This window comes from Castor canadensis, chromosome 13, assembly GCF_047511655.1.
Source record: "Castor canadensis chromosome 13, mCasCan1.hap1v2, whole genome shotgun sequence".
Taxonomy (NCBI): Eukaryota; Metazoa; Chordata; class Mammalia; order Rodentia; family Castoridae; genus Castor; species Castor canadensis.
In genome coordinates, this window is record NC_133398.1 from 72,783,551 (window position 1) to 72,807,539 (window position 23,989).

The 23,989-nt window shown below is 43.3% G+C and overlaps 1 protein-coding gene and 1 long non-coding RNA gene across 13 annotated transcripts in view; one reads left to right on the plus strand and one right to left on the minus strand.

Moving 5' to 3' along the window:
• Positions 1 to 23,989, minus strand: part of Trpm3 (transient receptor potential cation channel subfamily M member 3) — an 835,737-nt gene that overhangs the window by 17,564 nt on the left and 794,184 nt on the right. For all 12 annotated transcript variants that reach the window (XM_074052027.1, XM_074052024.1, XM_074052021.1 and 9 more), the window contains 3 exons: positions 8,941 to 9,091; positions 8,594 to 8,793; positions 5,346 to 5,478 (listed from right to left, as the gene is read on the minus strand). In XM_074052027.1, coding sequence (XP_073908128.1) covers positions 5,346 to 5,478; positions 8,594 to 8,793; positions 8,941 to 9,091 — 484 coding nt within the window. The remainder of the gene's footprint in view (positions 1 to 5,345; positions 5,479 to 8,593; positions 8,794 to 8,940; positions 9,092 to 23,989) is intronic.
• Positions 17,937 to 23,989, plus strand: part of LOC141415442 (uncharacterized) — a 200,619-nt gene continuing 194,566 nt past the window's right edge. The window contains exon 1 of the long non-coding RNA XR_012440469.1: positions 17,937 to 18,092. This is a non-coding gene — a long non-coding RNA (uncharacterized lncRNA). The remainder of the gene's footprint in view (positions 18,093 to 23,989) is intronic.

A 23,989-nucleotide genomic window follows, 5' to 3' on the forward strand; every position in this document is an offset into this window, starting at 1 on the left:
ATGGCTTCCAGAAGTGAAGAAGGGAAAAGACACAGAGATGTACATGAAGATGGTCGTGTAACATGGGGCAGAGCCTGGAGTAATGCATGCACAAGCTGAGGAGTGCCAAGAATCACCGAACACCAGCACAAGAGGCAAGGAAGGGATCTTCCACAGGTTTCAGAGGGAGCAAGGCTCTACTAACACCTTGAGCTTAAACTTCCAGCCTCTAGAACTGTGAAATAATTTCTGTTGCCTCAGACTCCAAGTCAAGGGCTGCCATCGTGCACTAATATAAAGCCTCTGGACTCTGTGTGATGACTCCACACATGGTGTGTGGGACAACACCATGATGTTATACTTCAATCTCCAGTTGCCTCTGTAAAGAGCCCTGATTTTTTCTGGGAGGACCCCTCCCCAAGTTGAGTTCTTATACCTCCTTAGACTTGATTTCACTTCCAGGCTCTGGGGTAGGTATGTGTCCCAAGCCTAGCCAACCAGAACACTGTATCCTTTCTCACACACAATGGTTGGCTCAGGGATAGGCAAACAACCCAAGTATCCCCAGTGAGCTTCACCCTAAGGGCTACTTCTTGGAATTGTTGGAAATAAGTTTCTTTCCTGCCTCTGAAGTTACACAGTGGTCTTGAGGGAGCCTGGAGAAGGTCTTGGACTCTGTGCCATAGAAAAAAGGAAGAATGGAATGGCAGAGTGAGAGACTCCTAGTGATGTCTAGAGGGGCCACTTTGAAGTTTATTTTACAACTCCTTTTCTGCCTCCTGTCAAGGGGCCTCCTCCCCAATTTACTCAGAGTAAAAAGTCCTTGCCAGGCCCACACAGTCCACCCCATTACTCAGCCTTCTCTTCTTCTTCATGTCCACTTCTCTAGCACACACCTCCCATTCTCACCTGAGCACCACTGCACCTGCTGCCCCTCCCCCAGATACTCTAGAGAGCCCATGGCTTGCTCCCTGTCTTCATTCCCTGCTCTGATGCCACTGACATGGAGAGGCCTCCCATGATCATTGAAAGGCATACTGTCCTTAAGGACAGAGCCTCCCACCCAATGACAGGTCCCAGGGCCTTCCATCCAGGCTCTTGTGACCACCATAAAATCAGAGGAGCCCCAGGTGATACTTAAAATTGAAAAGCACAAGGTCAGCCTGCTTATTGATACTGGAGTCAGCATTTCAGCTATTCCTTTGTCTCCTGGACCCAGGTCTTCCAAAAAAATTACTGTTCAGGGTTTATCAGGGCAGCACCTACAGCATTATTTCACTCAGCATCTAGCCTGCTCCTCTACTAGGGTGAGACCTTCTATCTAAATTGGAGACATAGCTCCTTTTACCCCCAGGGGAGTACTTTTGCTTGCCTCTGGTAGAGGAACAAGTTGACCCCATGGTGTGGACAAAAGGACAGACCATGGGATGGGCACAAACAGCGATCCCAGTCCTAATTCATATCAAGGATCCCTTTCAGTTTCCCCATCAAAAACAATACCCTTTAAAACCAGAAGTTAAGGAGGGGCTAATTCCCATAATCAAAGACTTAAAGAGACAGGGACTGCAAATAGAAAGCTCCAGCCCATATAATATTCTTATTCTTGGTGTCAGGAAGGAACCTGACAAATGGAGACTAGTCCAGGATCTCCGCCTGATCAATGAAGCAGTAGTGCCTCTCCACCCTATAGTTCCAAATCCTTATATGCTTCTAGCCAAATATCCCTGGGTACTGCTTACTACTCTGTCCTGGACTTGAAGGATACCTTCTTTTATATTCCCTTACACCCTGAAAGTCAAGCTATCTTTGCCTTTGAGGACCCCACATGAAAGGCTGGACAGGTCACAAGGACTAACTTCCCCAGGGATTAAGAGACAGTCCCCATCTCTTTGGGTTGGTGCTAACCCAAGACTTGGCAGAGTGGCAATATCCACAAGCTACTCTGCTACAATATGTAGATGACCTCCTCCTCTGTGGACCAACTGAGCCTGTCACTTCACGAGCCACTGAATCCTTACTAAACTTCCTAGCAGATAGAGGTTATAAAATCTCTAAAAACAAAAAAGCCCAATTGTGTCGGTCTAGAGTTACATATTTAGGTCTTGTCCTCGAGAAGGAAATGAGGGCTTTAGGAGAAGATAGGATCCATACTCCACCTATGACTCTAAAACAATTGAGGGCTTTTTTGGGGGTGACAGGATACTGTAAAATTTGGATCCCGGGATATGCAGACCTAGCCAGGCCCTTATATTACATTCTTAAAGAAGCACAGAAGGATCCCCAGCCTTTTCTTAAATGGGATGACAAGTCAAAAAGTGCATTCCACCAGTTAAAAAAGGCACTATGACAGCTCCAGCCCTGGGTCTCCAGGTACAGGACAAGTTTCAATTATATGTCTATGAAAAGGGAGGACTGGCCCTGGGAGTGGTGACTCAGCCCCAGGGCATCACTCCCCAGCCAGTGGGCTACTTAAGTAAATTAGATCAGGTAGCCAAGGATGGCCAGGATGTCTTTGAGTAGTTGCTGCAGTTAGCATTCTAGTGCCTGAAGCTCAAAAACTTGTCCTAAACCGGCCTCTGAAAATTTACACTCCACATGACCTATGGGGAATTTTAAACTCAAAAGGAGGACTTCTTTGGCTGTCCTACAGCTGTCTACTTAAATACCAAGCCCAGCTGCTGGGAGGGACAAAAATAACTTTAAGGACCTGTTAGAGCCTAAACCCTGCATCCCTTCTACCAGAGACAGAGGAAAATCCTGGACACTCATGTGAGGAGGTACTGATGGAAAATTATGTTGCCTGACATGACTTAACTGATTGGCCCTTAAAAAGCCCAGATCTAGAATTATACTACAATGGCAGCTCCTTTGTCAAAAATGATGTCAGACATTCAGGGTTTGCAGTTGTGACAGAATTTGGCATCCTCAGATCAGGTCCTCTTCCTCCTAATACAAGTGCTCAATTGGCAAAATTAGTGGCCCTAACAGAAGTCCTAAAACTGTCAAAAGAACAGAGAGTCAATATCTATACAGATTCTAAGTAATGCCTTCCTGATCTTGCATGCTCATGTAGGATCTGGAAGGAAAGGGAAATGCTAACTACAACAGGATCTTCCATTAGACATGCTCGCAACATACTAGCTCTCTTAGATGCTGTTCTGTTGCCTAAAGAGGTCTCAGTGATTCATTGTAAAGGTCACCAAAATAGGGGAAAATAAGATAATAAAGAAAAACAAAGCGTCTGACAAGGCAGCTAAACTGACAGCCATACAAGAATATATATCTGGCCCTCTCCTCTGGGAGGGTTCTCTCCTTCTCCCAAAGAGACCACAGTATCGATCAGAGGAAAGTAAATAAGCCTCAGACCAAGCAGTTGGATCACCAGGGCTGGAGGGTGTCCCCTGAAGGGAAACTATGGCTCCCTGAGGCAATCCAATGGAAAATTCTTAAGACCCTCCACCAACTTTATCATTTGGGCTTAGACAATATTTTGGTTTTGGTCAAGAAAATGTTTGGGAGGACTAAATTAAGGGACACGGCCAAGCAAGTTGAAAGGGATGTGAAACATGCCAAAAAAAAAAATAATAATCCCAATAATAAAAGATACCAGGTGCCAGGGGCACAGAGGCAGGGGTCTTACCCTGGGGAAGACTGGCAATTACCAGGGGACCAAAATCAAAACTACTGTTAGTATTGGTTGACATGTTCACTGGATGGGTAGAGGCCTTTCCTTGCAGTACAGAATGTGCTAGGGAGGTGGTCCGAGCTTTAATCACAAAAATAATTCCTCGCTTCAGTTTCCCCAAAAACCTTCAAAGTGATAATGGGCCTACATTTAAGACAGAAGTAACTCAGGGACTTTATGGGGCACTAGGCATAAAATACCAACTCCACTGTGCCTTGCATCCCCAGTCATCTGGATGACATGGTTCCTACCCTTTCTGGGGCTTATAGTTGCCATTATTCTCTTACTTGTGTTTGGGCCTTGCATTTTAAACTTACTTGTCAAGTTTGTTTCCTCTTGCCTAGAATCCATCAAACTACCCTAATGGAAATAAAACGACCTAGTATTGCTATCCCCTCGATAACCCCTCTCATGGTCAGCCCTGATGCTGTGGGCCCCTTTGTTGCCCCCTTTCAGCAGGAAACAGTCACTGAAAAGACTTTGTTGTCCCTGTTCCTAACAGCAGTTAGGGTGATCATTGAGAGGGGGGACTGCGGGAGGTCTAAATATTCCCAACAGGTGTCAATTAGCCAGGTGAAAAACGGCCCTTCTCCTTCCTAAGAAACATCTGTTCATGCCAGAGAGACAACTCTCCTTCGTCATCCATCCATGCCAAAAATCTCTGCCCTTGGACAATAAAGAAAGCTATAAAACCCGATTTCTAAACTGACCCAGGGACCACCAGTTTCTGGGTCCCTGCATGATCCTATATGGTCTTTCCTTTCTCTTCTCCACAAATAAAACTTTTCTGACCTTTGCTGCTCGAGTTCATCTTTGATTTCCATCTAAGCACGGAACAAGGAACCTCACCACTCCAAAATTCCAGCGTTATATACGTCTTCATTCCCTGCTCTGATATCACTGACACGGAGAGGACTACTCTGGCTACCTGGCTATGTATCTATTCATAGCACCTATCACTATTGATACTGTCCATTGCTACGAGCAAGATTGTTATTGCTATTCTTAATAACATGCATGCAACTGAGCACCTACTGGATTCAAGGCCCTCCTGGTTAGGGATAGAATTAGAATCACAATGCTGTGTCAAAAAAACTATTAGGTCAATGAGTTCTAAAAAGTATCTAACCACTGGATAGAAAAATCTACTTCTTGTTCTATAGAAAGAGAAAAACAAAATAACTTGGGGGAAGAAAGCATCTGATCATAATTTCCACTGATTTACAAGTCTCTTACTGTTGTTTATTTGGGAAATATTGAGCACCCATAAAAGTCAGGCTATAGGACTAGTCTACATCTCTAAGACCTCTCTAAGACTGAGAGGTCTGCATAAAACACAAACCTGTTAGGGAACCTAGAGTCAGACTAGATCTCTTTTGCTTTGTGTCTGGGTCAGCATTTTCCACTTTCAGATGTGAGCCAGCATCCTCAGCCCTGTCCTGGACTCACCAATCCCAAATGTCCAGGAGTACAGTTACTACTGGCTGTTGGAGAAGTCTAGGATCTGGAACTTTGTCTGACACATGAGGCAATGTTCTGTTGCCTCAGAAACTGCATGATCTCTTGGACAATAAAAATAAGCACAGGGGGTCTCTATTTGGGGACCATGAGCACAAATTCAAACTGCAAGGCAGGCTGTGGCATAAGGCATGTGTGGGAGGCATATGCCCAGGAAACCCACCTTTCTGACGTCACCCGTATCCTCTCATCATTGGATGAGTTGAACCGATCGTCCTTTTCTCTGAAATATTCCTCTATGCATTGTTCTTCGAAATCGTGCACTTTTTTGAGCTCATCATCTGTTATGAAGAGTTCTGTGAAAAAAACCAACAAAAGAGAGCCATCAGGCAGAGCACTAAAAGCGACGGCATCTGAATTGTGGACCTGATGACATTATTCATATAAATCAAAGTTAGGAAAAGGGTTCCAGATTCTTTCATAAGTCACAAACGGAATCCAAACCCAGTGAGGCAACTCCTATGCGTACCATTTCCGCTCTGAACATCAGAGTCACTACTACTCAGAGGTTCACCTGAGTACACAAGGCATACCACAGGAGCAGGTTAGAAATAAACAAAGTGATAAGAGCGAAAACCTAGCTAACTCAGGGAAAGGGAAGAGACTCAGAGAATGGACGTTTCATAAAGGTTCAAAAATTTCTTGACTGAGGGGTGTGACTGTTGATTGACAACCTTTTCGCAATCCCATTCTCCTGTTTCTGAGGCAGGAAAGCCAAATACACTTATTTATTTAGAGTTTTCCTTGAAGCTTGGGCCAAGACACACAGGTGGAAGATGTTCTGCATTCCTGATAAAATAAAAAAAGACATAGTTGCTTCTTCCTACATTTTTTTCACCTTCTCTTCTTTTTCATTATGTTGCCTAGGTTGGCCTTGAACCCTCCCAGCACTGGGATTCTAGGCACCCACCTCACCTTCCTTTCTTTTTTCTATCTTGTACAAAAATGTGATGACTAGAGGTTCTGCAATTACTTTGTGACCATGAAACAAGATAGCACAATAAAGAATAGCTGAGCCTAAAAATAGAAGGACTCTGGTCTTTGACTTCAATGAGGCATTGTTGAGTTCTGGGCTATTTATCATCTCCTCACTTTTTGTTATGTAAGAAAAAGAAAGCTTTATTTATTTGTGCTATTGTTATTTTGGTTCTCTGTTAATAGAAGGCAAATTTATTTATAACCGATTGCAGCAGTAGAAAGAGCCCAGTGGAAATGTTTTGGGTTAAATGGTTTATGAGTCAGGGTTAGGGTGAGAGCTGCTTTGGGAAAACCATAAATGGGCAAGTCCTCTTATTCTGTGCCCCTGAGATTGTCTCAAATGTTTGGAGCTCTGAGTCTTAGACCCTTGGTGCTTTTGTTTCCCGAAGTTGCTCTTCCTTGCTTTGAGGCACTAGTTTTAATTTGCTGGGGGCAAAAGCAGATGAGAGTGAAGAAATTGCCAGAAGTCAGACCACTCTTCTCAAAATATGGCAGGCTCTTGAGGTGGAGAACTATCAGGAAGGCACACTTAAAATTACGTGGAAAGTTGGGTTGGAGGAAAAAGAATGCAGAGAGACCACATATAGAGACCCCCAAAGTACAGATTCCTTTCTGCTACTGCTGTATTTGAGATCAGGAGTAAACAGAACACTTACGCTTTCGGCATCTTAAACAGTGTCCCATTTGACTTCTTTGGCTATATGTAATGCTCTTTTTTATATTATTTTTAAAAAATCCATCAATGTGTCAAATTTTACAATGTAACTTAAATTTTATACTTCAGAGTACTTTTATCTGAGACTCTTGAAGAACTTGGCAGTGCGCTGGGATCCTTTAACTCATTGGACAAGCTGAACTGATCATCCTTTTCTCTGAAATATTCCTCTATGCACAAGGCTACACAGACAGATGGGGAAAAGCTCACTTTCCTCCAACTGATACATGTAATGTAGGGCTCTCCTCTCTCTTCTTTATGCTTCCTGACCCAGAAAGGGTGAAGAGAAATCTTCCCTCTCTGAAACCTGACACTTAGTTCCTCCCTTCCGCTCCATGTGTCTAGAGATCTGGTGATGCTTTTATTGCTATTGTGGGTGAGAGCAAAAAGAAAACCACGAGCTAGGGCTGTAGATGGAGTTGGCACCCACCCACCAATGCCTGGCTACTCAGGTTTCCTGGCTTGCAAAGTGGAACTAGGTCTTGGACAGTCCCCTCTTCTTAAGCTCTCTGAATAAGTGAGTTTCTCCTAGCGCAAATGACTGATGCTTTATTAAAGTTGACTCTGGGCCCTGAAGTTAACACTCAGAGCAGTATCCACTGCAGGCTATCATTCATTATAGCACTCCTTTGCCCCTGACTTGGCAGTCCGTGTTCCTCCATGCTGGCTGAGGTTCTAAGAATAAAATCTCAGGGTTTAACTCACTCGCCACACTGACCCCACAGCTTTCTATTTGCCTGGATTTATCAGATGGAAACAGTCATTTTATAATTACTAGCTCTTTCTAGCTCTCCGCTGTTAATGCTTAGAACGAAGCCAGGCAATGCTATTCAGGGAGACTGTTAGGAACTTCAGCCTTAGAGAAGCAGTTGATTAGGGGGCTTTGGTTTTAAACCTTAGATATACTGGTATCCCACTGAGGGAAGTAGGTTCCTGGGCCACAATCCCAGAAGCTCTTGTTTGTAGGTTTAATGTAGTAGTTGACTTGACACACTCGGATATACCACAGTAACTTATAGGTATGGAGCTAAATTCCAGTGGTCCCTAACTGAGAGTTGGTGCTCCAGGGGCATTCAGAAATTTGCAGGAGGCTGGTACTTAATTTGTGGAGGTGGATAGCTACTCCTGCAATGGGTAGCACAATTTTACACAGTGAGGGTCTATTCTAGCCCAGTGACAATGAATTTCCTCTTAGAAACAATGGCTAGAAGGCAGGAGGTGGAAACTCTTCCATTTTGTGCTTTGAATAATGGAAAGCAAGGCTCATTTCTTCATGAACTCACATAGGGACAAGCCCTAGGGCTTAAGGAAATGTTTAAGACTTGAAAAAAAAATGATAGATCCAGCAATGGGCATGGAAAATCAGACAGTCACTGAAACTCAGCTTAATGATGATATGTAACGCAGCACTGGGTGCGTATTAAGGTGGTTGATAGATTTTGTGGTGGAACCCCTGGAAGGTAAGAAGCTTAGGACCTACAAAGGTGCTAAAACAACTTACTGGAGACCACTTTTTAGCTCACTGAAAAGGATAGGAGGCTAAGAACACTCAAGTTCAGCTTCTACTGCCTGCCTTCTAACACGTTCCCTATGCCTCACATTCCCCTAAGTCTGCAAGAGGCAGGACGGTGCAGGCAGACAGGTGATCCCACATGACTGCGTATAAGAACTGGTAGGGATTTCCCATGGCAGTTTCCAGGCTGTGGCTTAAAGCTTACTCAGGCCGTAGTCCCTCTCATCTGGATCGCTCTCGTGTTTCCTCCATCGGCAGCACAGGTGCTGGAATATCATAGTCATGTGGCTGAAAATGATCAGAGGTGGAGGCAGAACTGGCCTCTCATGGAAAGTCATGATGAGTTGATACCTCTGAAACTTCCACACTTGGTTGGATATTGACTTTACCTCAAAAAATGTATTGCTGAAATAAACCAGGGAGAACCATGTGAGAAAATCCTTTACTTTCTGAAACGCTGGCTTCCTTTACCCAGCTTCTCAGCCCCCCGCCCCCCTCCCGACAGCCTCCCCCAGCCATCCTTTCTTGAGCCCTGAATAAGGGTCCACTCACTTAAAGACAGCGATGAGGAGGTTGACCAGTAGGATGTTTGCCACTAAGAGGTAGCAGGCCATGATGGCTGGCACAATCCATGCTCCTGTCTTACAGGGAGGCAGCTGGATTACCTTGCCATCCTCTCGGGTCTCATTCTGTCCGCAGGGAGCTGGAGGAAGCAACACAGGCCAGGGATGAGAAACTGTGGCTACTTGATTCTAAAAAATAACAAAACCCCAAACACTAGTTTGAATGAGGGGGTTTGGACGGAAGGAGAATACAGCCATTTCAAACAGAAAAAAAAAGATCCAAAAAAGCCAAAACAGAAAAATGAGAGTTTCATGAATATTGCAAAGGGCCACCACTCCAGAGGGCAGGCAGTTCCATCTGTGTCCCCAAGCTGTCATCTGGCTGGAAGAGGTGGCTGGAGTTGCCTGCTTGATCATCTCATCCTTTGGCCCCTGGCACTGGTGGAGGGCACTTGTTGTTCCTAGAAGCCCAGGGAGGGCTGTCCCGGGGATTGCCCTAGGGGAGGAGTCCCAACACCCAACAAGTTACTTTCAAAATGTGCTGTGGAGGCTGGCAGCGGACAGCTCAGAGCAGCAGCCTGGCTGGCGGGCTATTGATCAGAAATTAACACTGGGCAGCTGTTAATTGCTTCAAGAAACAACCCAAGGGCTTGGAGCTAACGATTTGCTGTCTCAGTACAGAAGGAGCAACACTGGGCAGCGCCTTGGGAAGTATTTCGAGGGCCTGTATTTGGTGCTCCTGATGGACAGGATTTCACCTGGAAGGAAGGCAATGCGGGGTGATGGTCCTGGGACCATGAAGTCCACAGCTACCTGCTTTGTTTCCAGCATCATTTTCATTCTAAATATGTGCTTCTCAGGGTGCAGGGAACAAAACCTAACTACGGTGAATAAATAGGCAAGTGGGGGGCAGGGAGAAGGTGTGGGTGCGGGGTGAGGAAGAAGGTGATGTGTGGGACTGGGTAAAGCGTGAGTAATGTGCTAATGAGTTTGCAGGTAAATTAAGGGAAAAAGATATCCTTAATGAAGCATTATACAGTGTGCCTCAAGAACAAGATGGTGCCTTGCCCTAGGGTAGGTGGTGTGGTCCTCCCTCTCCAGTTCTCTTATGGGGCCTTGGAATTGTGTCCTTTTGTATCTACCTGTGAAAGGGAGTTGGGTTGGGGATAGTGGCCACAGGCTGCTGTTGATGAATGGCCAGGAAGGTTTGCAAAGGGACTCAGAATCTACCATGCCTGAAGTACTGGCAAGGGGACCTGCTCCTTTCTCCAGAGTTCCCCCTGCTGGGATGTATGCTCTGCAGGAATTCTCAACCCTGGCTGCCCAAGGTTCACCTGGGAGCCTGAAAAAAAAAATGCCAGTGGTAGCTCTGCCTCAGACAATCGAACCAGAATCCCTGAGAGGCCCCAGGCACTGGCATTTCTTTTAAAACTTCTCAGGTAATTGTCAGCTGCTGCTGAGCTCATAAAGCTTGAATTAGGCTGGAAAATTTACATGATTTTTGACATGCTCTTAACACCAAAATGTACCTTTTCAGTCTACAAGGGTTTTAATCATATCAGGCCATCAAGATCATGTTTTTCTGGCCAGAATAGGATGGTTAAAGTGTTCCCCCGCCTCTGGATGTGTGATTGGAGTGTTTTCGAGGAGCTGGTGTCTTTGTTTATTGGCAATTGTGTTACTGACCACCTAAGACAGATCTCTAAGAGGTCCTCATCATTTCCTCCCTTGGAAGGAAAACCTGGTGACAGTGGCCACACTGACTTCAGGATGGAGTCCAGACTCTGAGGGTGGCTAGCCCAGGGCCATCTCTTGTCAATTCCCATCTCTCCCTGTGGGTACAACCTGGACTGAATTTCTTGCAGTTTGGGGAAATGCCACACTCCCTCTTATTGATTGTGAGCCAAGCGGTTTCTCTTGCTTCCAAGAGGCCCATGGACACCCGGGTTTTACTTATTTTTCACTCTCATGGTCCCATTCATTCCTTAGTGCTCATCCGGCTTTCTGAAGCCCACCCTCACTCACTTTCTACCCCTTCCAGCCTGGATGGAACAGGTGCTTCCTCAGAACACCAGTCCATCCTCTTCTTGCCAATGGGGGCATTTGTAATGCACTACCAATTTATGGATTTATATCATTCAGGAAATTCCAAGCAGGACATTACTCTTCAGGGTTTCCATCTCCTGGCTCAGTATTTACACATAGATTATGGCATGCCCCCATACACGATCAGTATTTGTTGAATGAATAAAAGAAATCATGTGGACACAATTTGGTTGTTGAGCAGTAAGACATTCTCCACATTCCACAGACCCACTCATGGGCCATAGTCTGAACTCTGGATGGCTGTTGGCTCCTTCCTTAGGTCTCTCCTGGGCTTGGTAAAAGGCTTCTCACACTCAACCAGACTCTGGGATCTCTGTTGTGCTCTTGGTCACAAGCTTTGTGCAACTTGCATTTGCTAGACTCGTCTCTGTGAAGCTCCTCCCAACTACTCTACCTGCTTCCTCCTGGTCTGAGAGTCTGACGGAATGGTCACTTCCGTACACTGCCCTTTCCTCTGGCTTCTGCACAGATCTCTATGGGAAAGGGACAAACAGTAGCAGAAATAACTCCCAGGGGTAAGTCTCAACACTCATACAGTGTTTACAAATGCATCCCCGGTTTCCATGTCTTGACTCCATTCTGAGAGAATGTGAAACAAACTAGGGAGAGGCAGAACTCACCCAGGTTGCTCTTTTGACCCCAGCTGTAGTGACGTACATGCAAACAGTTCCTACTTTCTGCCAAGAGAGGAACCAGGGAGAAGAGCAGGTGCATTTCCATGGGCCTGCAAGGGGTGTCATTGGCATAGCTAGGTCTTTTGTGTCCCTCTATTTGACTCCTCAAAGCCTGTCACTAGACTAGCTTATCTTTATATAAGACAGTGATTGGCCCTGCTGATCTCTTAGGAATTAGTCTATTCCAACTTTCCTTCCACCTTATAGAGGTAGCATTAATTTAGTATCTAGGAACATGCATTATAATCAGGACCTGGGTTCAAACCCTGGCTCTACTGTCCTGAAGTGACCTGACTAGCTTATTCCATAAAGCTCACCCTCCTCATCTATGAAATGGGAATAGATCATTACAAGGGATAATTCATGCAAAGTCCGTGATTCAGTGTCTAGCACATAGCACCCAATGAACATTGGATTATGTCACCATTATTATTGTTATTTTTGTAATTAATGGACTTTAGGATTTTCAGGTTCAAGTCCTGTTTCTCTCTGTTCTGCAACATTTGTTGGATGGTTATAATATGCTACATACAAGGCATACTGTGGAAGAGACAATTCCTGCCAAGGAACTCACAGTTCAGTAGAGGGCACAGAGAAGGAACCAAGTGCTATACTGTTGTATGGGATGAACTCTGGCAAGGTGGTGCTTGTGCTTGAACTGCTTGTAGTCCACTACCTTGGATTACACAGAGCAGTCTGGTGGCAGGGATAGCCTGAGGAACATCATCTAGAGTCTCCAGCAAGAAGTGCAGCATAAATGAATCAGATGATCCTTGTGACAGTGATAATGATAACAAAAGTGAATCATTAAGAAGCAGCCTTCATTCAGTTATACCAGCAAAGAGCCACGAACACTACATGCAGCTGTTGGTGCAAAACATTGCTCTATAATGGCACCTATTGATGTTCTGGGCATTTGTCTGCAGTTGGAAGTCCTATGACTCAAACTCAGATGTCTACCACTGATGAGGATGAACTGAGTGCTTTGCAGCCCTGACAAGCAGCAGATTTTAGGATGGAGGATAAGTTAACAGGATGGATGGTCATATGGTACCACGTAGTTCCCAGGGACTACCCGAGACACATGAACCGGAGACAGCACAGTATTTTCCTATCTTTAAGACTTGGCACTTGAGTGTTTTTTTGTCCCAGTCCTCTTATAAAAGTAAGGGCATAGTCACCACCACCTTAATATCAGGTGGCATGTTGTTTTCATCCTCTTTATTGCTGATGATTGGTACAGAGTCTCTGTAGTAGATGTTTGTGGGTTCTACCTGCCCAGGATACATTGCCGCTTCTTCTGCTAAGATCATCCTGGATTCCCATTATGGATTCACCCCACTCCATGCTTAGAGCATGATGGGTGAAATGAACTCCAATTCCATTTCTATGAGATTATTAATCATTATGTTTTATCCTCTGCTTGCAGTTATTAGTGCAGGACTGGACATGTGACCCAAACACAACCAATGAGCATCAGTCTTGTACTAGCCATTGTAGCTAGTTCAAAAGAGAAGCTTTCCTTTTACAATGCAATGAAAGGCTCTCAAGTAGAAAGACCTGCAGAGAAGAGAACTAATTCCTGACCCTGGGGTGCTGGAAACCAGCCCTCTCCAGTTACACAAACCATACAATTCATTATTTTCTAAGTCAGTTTGAATTGAATCTGTATCACCTGCAATTACGATTCTCAATGAATAAAGACACCCTCCAGCTCCACTTCCTATCCATAGGCCAGTAATAAAAGATGTTCATATTTTGGGTACGTTACTCCTGAGAGGCCTCATTTGTAGTCTTGGAATAGTTTGGAAAGTTTGGAAGGAGCAATTAGGGATACTGAGTCTTACCTAATACCACCATTGAATCAGCCTCTGAATTTTGATCCAGAGGCTACGTTGCTCCCCTTCTTCCCAAAGCATAAAATAACCCAAGGTGTCTACACTGAGAAAGCTCAATTTTTGTCCAACTAGAGCCTTGGACTCAGAAACTAACAACAGAGACTTGGCCTATTATAAAATCAAGAGGGAAAATGTAGCTGGGGAACTTTGGTCAAGCACCTGGCCACAGCCATATACCCCTAAAATGAAGACAACTTGTTCTAGAATCTGATCCTAGATAAATTAAGTCACAGGAGCATCAAGGTGGGGGAGAGACACAGAGGGAAGCCGACTTCTATGCAGTTGCAGTCAAATTCAAAGGAATCCAGCATTCAGAGGCTCAGGTTCCCTATGGTCTATTTATGTGGGTCACACAGACACATCACATGGAGGGGAAGCTGGAAGTGCTGGTTCTGCTAATTATGCATTCACAGGTAGAAACGGACAATTGGGCTTTGGAACACACTGGTGGGTTTGTACTCACAGTCTGGCCAGAGTACGTGAATGGTGGAAGAACACCCTCCCTTTTCCGCACATGATGTGGAGGATTTGGAGTATAGCCTTGGAATTTTCTTTATAAACTTTTGCAATAACTAGAGAGGCTGGGGGTGTAGTTCGGTGGTACAGCACTTGACTAGCATATGCAAGATCTTACGTTCATCCCTGCACCGCAAACAAAACAAAAACCCCACAAAGCAAAATAAAACAACTTCCTCCCAAGCAAAACCAAAACAACCTCCTAAAATAAAGGGTAGCAACATCTTTACTAGACTCTGAACTCTGGGTCTGGGGGGAGGTGACACAAGATTTTTGTCTCTTTTATCCACTAAATACTAGAACACAGCCTCTAGGACACTGCCTGGCACGTAGCAGGTTCTCAACAAATAGCTGGTGAATGGTTGCAGGCAGAATATCACATACTGTGTACCTGGCTGGCGGGGCCAGGCGTTTCGATAAGAGTCACACCTGATACATTTCATCAGGTCAGTGTCTATTTTCCTATTTACCCTAGGACCTCATCAAGTGCCACCATGAGCTGCCAGTATAAGATGGCTCCTGTGACAGCAAAAAACTGACAGAGGTAAAAACATTTCTTTTTCAGCGATTACCAAGATGAAAGCCACACACTTTGCCTCAATAGAAAATCTCCCCCGATTGTGTAAATCTCCACAGCAAACCCACCACAACACCCCATCCTGCATCCGTGACAGATATTGCTTGTTAATCCTCATATTCTTTCTCTTTGAGCCAAAATGTGACCTTGGGATCCTTCTCCAGATAAAACTCCTGAAGGTTCAACCAACTCAAATCGATACAAGACATGAGACCATTCTCTTCACCCCTTTAAAAATGGGATTATGGTGAAAATCATTTCTGTCCCTCTTCAGGCTCCCCCTCAAGTCCACATGGCTTGGCTGACATTGACCTATAGTGCCTCATAGTTGCCCTGAAACCACAAAGGTGAGATTCAGACACTCTGCCTATCCTATATGCTGACATTTCTGATGAGGGACCACTCAGTACTGTGGATTTTCCCCACAGATGTCCTGGACCCTGGGCCCCTGGACCCTTTCTACTGCCTTTTTTTAAAATAGCTTTAAAAATGGGTGCATCCTCAGAAAGTGCTGATCCTAGTTCTTGCTGTATCTGGGATCCTCAAAAGTAGAGGACAGCAGAAATTTGGGAATAACAATCAGTAAAAAGTATAGTGTATGATAATCTGTGAGCTGGGTGCCATTGAATTTAAGCTTCCTAGCAACACTGTGAGAAATGAATTGCCTTTGTTTTACAGTCAAGGAATCACATGTCCAGGATGGAATGCCTTACTCAGGTTCACATAGCTAAAAATGGATAATGCCAGAATCACTCCATTTACCCCCAAAATTCTGACTTCTTGCTATGTGCCAGTAGCATTTGGCACTGGAGATACAATTACAAATGCAGCAGAAATGGGGCTGACCTCTCTCTGCCCCCTGAAACAAGTATGAAGTCCACTCTACTTGATGTGGTTTTTCCAATGTGACAGCACTAGTGGCCACCTCTTGCATGCTTCAGTGTAAGGCCCCAAGCTTTACATATAAACCTTTACAATATTTTGATATGACAGATATTATTACCCTCATTTTTTGGTGGCATTGGGATTTGAACTCAGGACCTCAAGGTTGCTAAGCAGACACTCTACTACTTGAGCCATGCCTCCAGTCCTTTTTGCTCTGGTTATTTTGAAGATGGGTTTTAGTCAGGACAGGCCCAGACCATGATTTTCCTGTTTTATGCTTACCACCATTGCTGGGATGACAGGCAAGCCATACTCAGCTTTTATCCTCATTTTGCAAATGCAGAATTGATGCTAGGAAGTTTTAGCTTTGCCAGTAACTTAGAGAAATAACAGGAAGAAGAGAGTCAGGATGTCCACACAAGCCTGGTAGACCACAAAGTTTCTTCCTGTGCCTCTGAAGAAAACAGCCCAAATAAGATTGAGAGGAAACTCTCAATTATGGAAAGATGTAAAGATAGTTCAATAGACCTGAGTTTGTATTGTTTCATTGACACAAATAATGTGGCCTGAGCTGTTCAGATGAAGTAACAGATGTATGGTACACTTTAAAGTTCAGGGTATGGAGAAAGGAATTAGGTTGGTGTAATAGGTATTAGGTATAGGCAAGAATGTTCCCCCGAATTAACACATTTGCTCTTTTCACTTCATCTTATATTACTCAAGAAAAGTAAATGTTTATTTAATGTGCATACCACCTTGTTTCCTAAAAGTGAGAGGAATTGAAAATTAGACACTGACCAATGTTTGATATAATCAGTGTAGCCTTAAAAGTAAGATGAAGGAGGTTATTTCTTGAAGATTGTCCCTTCCTCTCCTGTCTGAAGAAATGTCCCCAAAGCTTTCTCCAAATCACAGACAATGGAATAAAGAGCTTAGTTGAGTATTTGACTACATTTATCCTATTTCATTTTTTTAAGGAAGGATTTACAACTAAAATCCATCTTTGAAAGATAATGAGACCAAGAGGATTTCTTCGTTCTTTTGAAAATCTACACAGTTTGCCATGGAGGATTTAGAATGGCATTACACTACCCTGGTGGCTTACTCTGGATGAATTCCATTTAGATAAATCTGCTCTTTGGTCTTTTCCTGACACAATACTTCCCTTGGTGACACAATTGGAGATACCTCTCTTTGTATGGCTTCATCTTTCCAGAAGTTTCCTAATCTGAGATCTTAGATGGTAGTAGATCCAGGCAGAAGTTTTCTCTGTGGAAACATGGGGACTTTCCATTTCTTTCAACATGTGACTGTGAATGTCTATTAGTAATGGAGGTCAGGAAGAGCAGAGGTAGGTGAAAACCAGGTAAATCCCAATTCTGTACAATTAAAAACACCATTAATCAGATCCCCCCCTTTTTTACTTCTGTGGCTTCCTTTATTTTCCCTTAGCCCAGGGGGGGTGACATGGCAGCCACTGGAAATTAACAGGAGGCCTCTGGTTCTCCGTGAAGTTAGTTGGACTATTGATGTCTCCTACAGGGTGGGGCATCTGTAGATCATGAAGTCCAAGATGATTTCAAGACCTGTGAATAGGGCATTAAATAGCATTGACTCAGATAGTAAGAAAGTGATGACCTTTTCAAGACTCTTCTGATCTTCCTGACTCCATCAGAATAGCACTGTCACTGTGAGGATAATGTTTCTTTAACACTTCTCTCACAGTTGTTAGCCTCCCTTTTTGGTAAAGTCTGGGAAAGCTTTAGATGTTCAGGCATCTGGCAAGAATTTCGTAATAGTGGGTGTCTTCATTCTGTTTATATTATGGTTTTCTTCTATTTATGTCAAATCATACTGTTTTTCAACTTGTGGCCATGATATAATTTTTTAAATAAATTGAGTTTTTTCGAAAAAGAGTCAATTAAAAAACTTCAAAGAATAAAACAGAGGTTACAAAATAGTGAATGAGATATATGACGTATTAAATGTTGAGAAACACTAAATTAGATAGTCTCCAACCTTCATCTTTTGCTAACATTCTATTACTCCATGATTCCAAGAAGAGGATAGAAGTCTTAAATAATCCCTAACCTGGGGACCAATGCCACAACCTCTAACTCTTTAGGGCCATTTTGTCTTGCAGTTACCTGCTATGTGCTCAGTTTTAGTTTCAAGCTATTCATTTTCTAATCTAGTGAATTTAGAAAACAGGATGTCACAAGCCAGGTATGTTGTGTTCATGTTGGAGGGTAATCTGAAGAAGGAGAGGCGGGAACTTGATCCCCTCTGTTATTTCAGTTTTATGTTCTTGCTATTCTATATAGCTAGCTTTTCTTAGAGGTAAAATTTTCATTTATTTGCTGTTACTTAAAAAAAGCTTCAAAATTCCAATCTTGGTAACTCATTATTTTGTTTCAGGGATTCATTTCAGAAGGATTCTGTACACATCTTGCTGGGGAAGGATATATATGGAAACAAGACTATGGTATGTGTTTTTAAGTTTGCTGACATAATATAGGAGATTGACTGCATTAATAGTCCCAGTTTCTCTTCTCTCCTTGTGTCTGAATTTGGCCATGCTGATTGCTTTGGTTAATGGGATATTGGCAAAAGTGAGCCATACAGAATCTTGAGGAAGTCTTTGAGTGTCTGTTTCTACTCTTCCACCTTGGCCATAACCATGACAGACATGCCTGCACTAGCCAGCTGCAGCCTTTGCTCCCAGTTGTTTCTGTTGTCTGTTCTGGATCAGCTGATAGCCAGCTGACTCCCTGGCCTATGATGAGCCTAGCCAAGACCAGAAGATCATCTAGCCAACCCACCGGCCTGAGAGAGCTCAATAAATGCTCTTGGCTTTCAGCCATAGTGATTGAGGTGGTTTGCCCTACAGTGCCATTGTGTCAGCAGATACCTGATGCACATACTCCACTCCCTTGCTCTGCTCACATCTGGAAGAAGCAGCCCTAGTTCCTTCAGGATGACAAAGCCCTTTCCTCATTTCTTTATATTCTCACTCTCAATTCAAGTCACGGCTGATCGGAGCATATCCCATCATTACCCAAGAAGGAAGGATTTCATTGAATGACTAGTGGCTAATCAGACTCTCTGTCTTTAGAAGTTAATCTGAAGTTCAAAGACTTCAGTTAAATGATGACAAGTTCTTAAATGAAAAGTCATACAGAGCCAGATTGGTCACATGAAAGTAAAACAAAGCAAGTTATTTGAGAGAGGGAGAGGGGAAGGAAGGAAGGTGAGGGGAGGGAAGAAGGGACAGGGAGTGAGAGAGAGAGAGAAAGAGAGAGAGAGAGAGAGAGAGAGAGAGAGAGAGAGAGAGAGAGAGAGAGAATGAAAAAGATGAGTGATAGGCTGACTGGAGAGAAGTAGAGAGAAGTGCAGGTGAGAGAGACCATGTCTTCCAACGCTGACTTTCCAAAACCACTTCCGGTTTCATTTCCAACCAGCTCACGTCATGCTTTGTTTCCTGTCATTGAGTGCCTCTGTGGTTTCCTCTTTTACACTCACAGTCCATCTTTATTTAACTGACTTTGCATGGCTTTGTCTTCCTGCAATCTATGTTTTCTCTATTTGCATCATTAGCACCTCACAGAGAAGCAGCTTTAAACTGCTAATTTATGAGAGGGGCGAAGATCCCGTGCACTGGGAACTCTGGATTAGGGACTGGGCCACTGAGATGGGAAAGGTGCTCCTGGAAAGGCTAAAGGATGGCAATAAAAAATGTTTAACTCACAGTTTTACTGCACTTCATCATCATTACACATCCCCTCTAATATTTGCCTAAACAAAATAGAATTGGATAAGTTTTTATTTTTCTTCAGACCAAAACAACAAAAAAGTTCAGAGAACAAATGAAATAAATGAGCCACTCTTCTAGACTTTTGTGCTGCTGCTACCTCCATAGTAAGTCTTGCCTGTGGTGCTCTCGTGACAATGCTGTCACATAGCTGTGGGGCAGAAAAAGGCTCCCACTGCTCTGGCTGTGGAGGGCTTCTCTTTAGGGGCTACACTACCTCAGCCTCTGTGCTGCTCAGAGAGGAACGTGCTTGTTGCTTTGTTTAAAATGGGATTGCATGCTTTTTAAGGGTACCTGTTCTGTGTTCTTTAGGATGTTTGAAAAGGGACAAGCCAGTGCCCTCTTCAAAGAGGGGCTGTCCTCTGGGAGGTGGAGACAAGAATGGGTAAAAGTCAGCCAGACTATCTCAAAAATGAGTCTGTGTGATGGTGCATGCCTGTAATTCCATCTACAGGGGAGGTGGAGGTAGATGATTGAGGTCTGAGACTAGGTGGGGCAAAAAGCATGAGATCCTACCTGAAAAATAAACTAAAAGCAAAAGGACTGGGGATGTGGCTCAAGTGGTAGAATGCTTGCCTAGCAAGTGGGAGGCCCCGAGTCAATCCCCAGTAAGATGAGGGGCTGTCCAATAATGTCCTATGATGAAGAAAGCAGCAATATCACATCAGGGCTGCTTGTGCTTGGAGGGATTAGTTGGTGAGCCCAACAGGTACCTAGATGCACCTTAGGGGACAGGGGGCTATGCCAGTCCACAGAAATGATCTATGGCTCTGATGACTCTCATTGGATTTTGCTTGGGGAAGAAGTGACATTCACAGAAGCAATCAGCATGGTCCCTAATTTTCAGGTATGTGTATGTAAGCAAACACAAATTCCTGCTGACATTATTTACAAATTCCCTGATAAGTGACAAGGCAAGAAATCCATTTGTACTCACAGCTCATGCTCCTAGCTCTGATCTACTCACACACTTACCTCTCAGTACTCTATTCCCTTTTCTGCTCTCCAGATCCCAAGCTGTCTTTGCCTTGCCTGCCTTTGTTTACTCTTAAACTTGATTTTTTCACCTTTCAATTGATCCTGAAACACTAAAGAGTCCAGAGAACATGCAGCCCACATTCTGCTCAGAACCTAAACAGCTGGGAGCAGGCTCACATGCCAGTGCCTAGCACTTGCTCTTGTGTTGTGAAAACAGTTTCAATTCTGTGCTGAGTAGAAACATCACTACTGTCATAATAAAAAGTGATGGGATACTCTTGTACTGTGGACTAACACTGACCTAAGCCAGTCAAAAAAAGTAAACATTTTCATCTTGATAGATTTATCTGTTGAAAATAATAGACTCAAAGGCCCATCAAGTTGGGAGAAGTGGGGAAAGAAAGAGGGAAAGGATGGAAAAGGCATTTGGCTGCTTGTAGTCTGGATATTTAAAAAAAATCACATTATCCATCTTACTAATTATTCCTCGAAGTCACTAGTCTCAGGCACTAATTTGGACAGGTTTAATGTGAGAATTAGGTGTGACATTTTGCCATATGTGTACCTTTGGGTCCATCCATTGATAGGTCAGAACCTCAACTTCCTCATCTCAAAGCCTGATATAATAACGATAATAGAAATAATATTACTAATAATGATGACAAATCATTCCTAACTTCCCTTGTTCATCCAACAAGTATTTGTGGAGTTCCCACAAGGAGTCAGGTGCTGTGACACACCAGTGAACAAAGCATTCAAGACCCCTGCCTTTCCACAGTCTGTACTGGGGAAGTGATGGTGGTGGTTAGGGGCGGCAGTGAGGGGAAGTGGATGGAAGAGAGACAGCAGACAATGAATGAGCAAATCAAGTGGGTTGCTGCATGTCTACTTACCAGAAAGAAGTGGAGGACTAATGAAGATAGGTAACATCTGGCTGTGGTGATGCACACCTATAATCCCAGCATTTGAGGGCTGAGGCAGGAGGACGGTGAGTTCAGGTCAGCCTGGGCTACAAAGGAGGTGCTGTCTCCAAAAACAAACTAAACTAAATCAAAGAAACTCTCCTCTCCCCCAGCAAAACACAAGATAAGTGCCAGGGCTAGCACAGGTCTCTCAGTTCCCCATACTCCTGCAGCTATCCTGCTTTTGTTGGTCAAACAGCAATCCACTGAGGGAAAGCTGATTTCTAATCTTATTTGAGCAAAAGCAACTTTCATAGATAGATAAAAACCTCCCAGCATGAGGCTTGGGAAAGGGAACATGGTTCTTATGGATGGCTTTGGGGCCCAAGCCCAGCTTTTGTCACTGCAGCTGAACTCCACTATAGGTGCTGCTCACGACACACTGTTCACTGCACTTGCTGGCTTTGAGAACAATACACCTAGGTTCAGGCAAAACCCTCCATTCCTAAATGATGGCCTCTTTCCTGAGGGAGGAAACCCAGTCCACAGTGTAGCCAGCGGGGGGTGGGGGGATCTGAAAATTTATAAGCAACTTTACTCAACAGTGAGCATATCCAACATAAAAATATGTGAGAAGGGATAGATTTAAGTGCTCATTCTGTTTGTTGTGAAAATAGGAAGGTTTTAACTAGAAAAATGAAAAGTGAAAGAGATGCTTTCTAGAAATTATCTATTTCTCTTAAGTCTGGTACCCTCTTTCCCATCAACTCAGTTGATCATATAAGACATGTGTTTGAAAATAAGATGCTTTCACCTTACCATTGTGGATACACTCCAGTGTATGAAGTGAAAGCTGACCTACATTTGTTCTGTAAGAATATGGCCACCACATTTTTAATAAGCTAACACTTCATGCAGTTCCATTCTGAACAATGGCGTGTGAACAGTATTTCCTTCAGCCAAATTGCTTTGAATAGGCCTGTGGGAAAAATCCTAAAACTAAACCACAGCAGCATAAAAATTGGCTTGTTTCTAGGTTGTACATAGAAAGGAAACAAGTCAGTCTTTTTCTACTTATATCCTTGCCTAATTGTAAAATAAAAGCTGTTCACTGGGCTCTGATAGACCAGTACTCATGGAGTACAAACTTGGGGAGATTATAAAAGAATGTTCTGTCCCTTTCTCTACAACTCGTGCAACTGTTTAGTAAAAGGAGAGTGGCTTATGTTCAGGCTCTGTGCTGCATTCTCAGTGATGATACAGACACACTACATGAACACACACATAGAGAGAGAAGAGAGTGAGAGACAAGAAGAAAGAGCAATGAGGAGAGCAAAAGGAAAGAAAGTTAAGAAGGTCAAGTTCAGCTTGACTGCTAATTTTGCTCACAGGATATAGAAGAAGGGATTCATGCATGCAATCACATCCCTGTGTCAGGTGACATTAAACCAATGTCCAGTGGAAAGAGTGTGATAATTGCTCACTGGGGCCACAATAGGATATGCTAATCTGCACAGGTACAGGAAGATGGCTAAGCTTTTTGCTACAATTTTTCAAGGAGCAGGATTAATATGGGTCTGACCAAATAAGCCTCAGACTCAAGTACAGCAAACATAATTATCTAGCAAGCAATTCTGGTTGCAACCATTCAAGAGAAGCACACATCAGGTTCCACGTCAGGAGCTTTCCCATATATTACCTCATTTGATTGTCATAATAACACACGTGTTTTCACAAAGGTATTAAGGTTAGAGAGGCTGATCATTAAGATGAAATGACACAAATCTATCAGGGAATACTGTAGATTTCTGACCCATTTGTTTACTTTTTAAAATTTTTGTTTAACAAATCCTTATCAAGCACTTGCTATATTTCAGGCATTATTCTGCATGCTTTGTAAAATTTTAACTCACAAAAACAGGAGGAAAAATATGAGACAGGTACTATTATTATGTCCATTTTACAGATAAGTAATAGAGGTACAAATAGGAAAAAGATTGCCCAATGATCATAGCTTGTAAAAGGCAGAACCTGGATACAAAGCAAAGAACTCATCATCTTTCTATTGTTTGTTCTGGGGGACAAGGTCTCACTATGGAGCCCAGGCTGGTCTCAAAAAACTCATGATCCTCCCTTCTCAGCCTCCCATGTGCTGGGTGTTATAGGTGTGCATTGCCACACTAGGCTCCATCATCTTAACTACTGCATTGTGCCATTTCCATGGCACAATGAATGTGGGGAGTCATTTTAAGGGCAGGATGGGTTGATGCTCAAATATCTGCATTTAGATTTTCCATGCTTCATGCTGTATCTCAGTCAGTGACATCAGGTCATGATGTTCACAAGTAATACTTTCTTCACATTATAATTAATTCTTTTTGCATTCATTTATAGGTATATATGAATTGTACAAAATAATGGGTGTGGTTATGATATATAATGACTTTTGAGAATAAGTTTGACCACAGAGATTTGCGTGAGCATGCTTGATTTCGAACCACATCTATATAAAAAATACATCTGATGCAAATGGAAAACTTATCACCAAAAATATAACAAAAGAAACCCAAAAGTCCAGTTTTCATTTTACTTATTGTCTAATAATTCCTTTGGAAATGAGAGCACTGATACTGTTTGGTAAGAACATAAACAATTTCAGGTTAGGAAGTATTGTTTATAGTTGTTAGACAA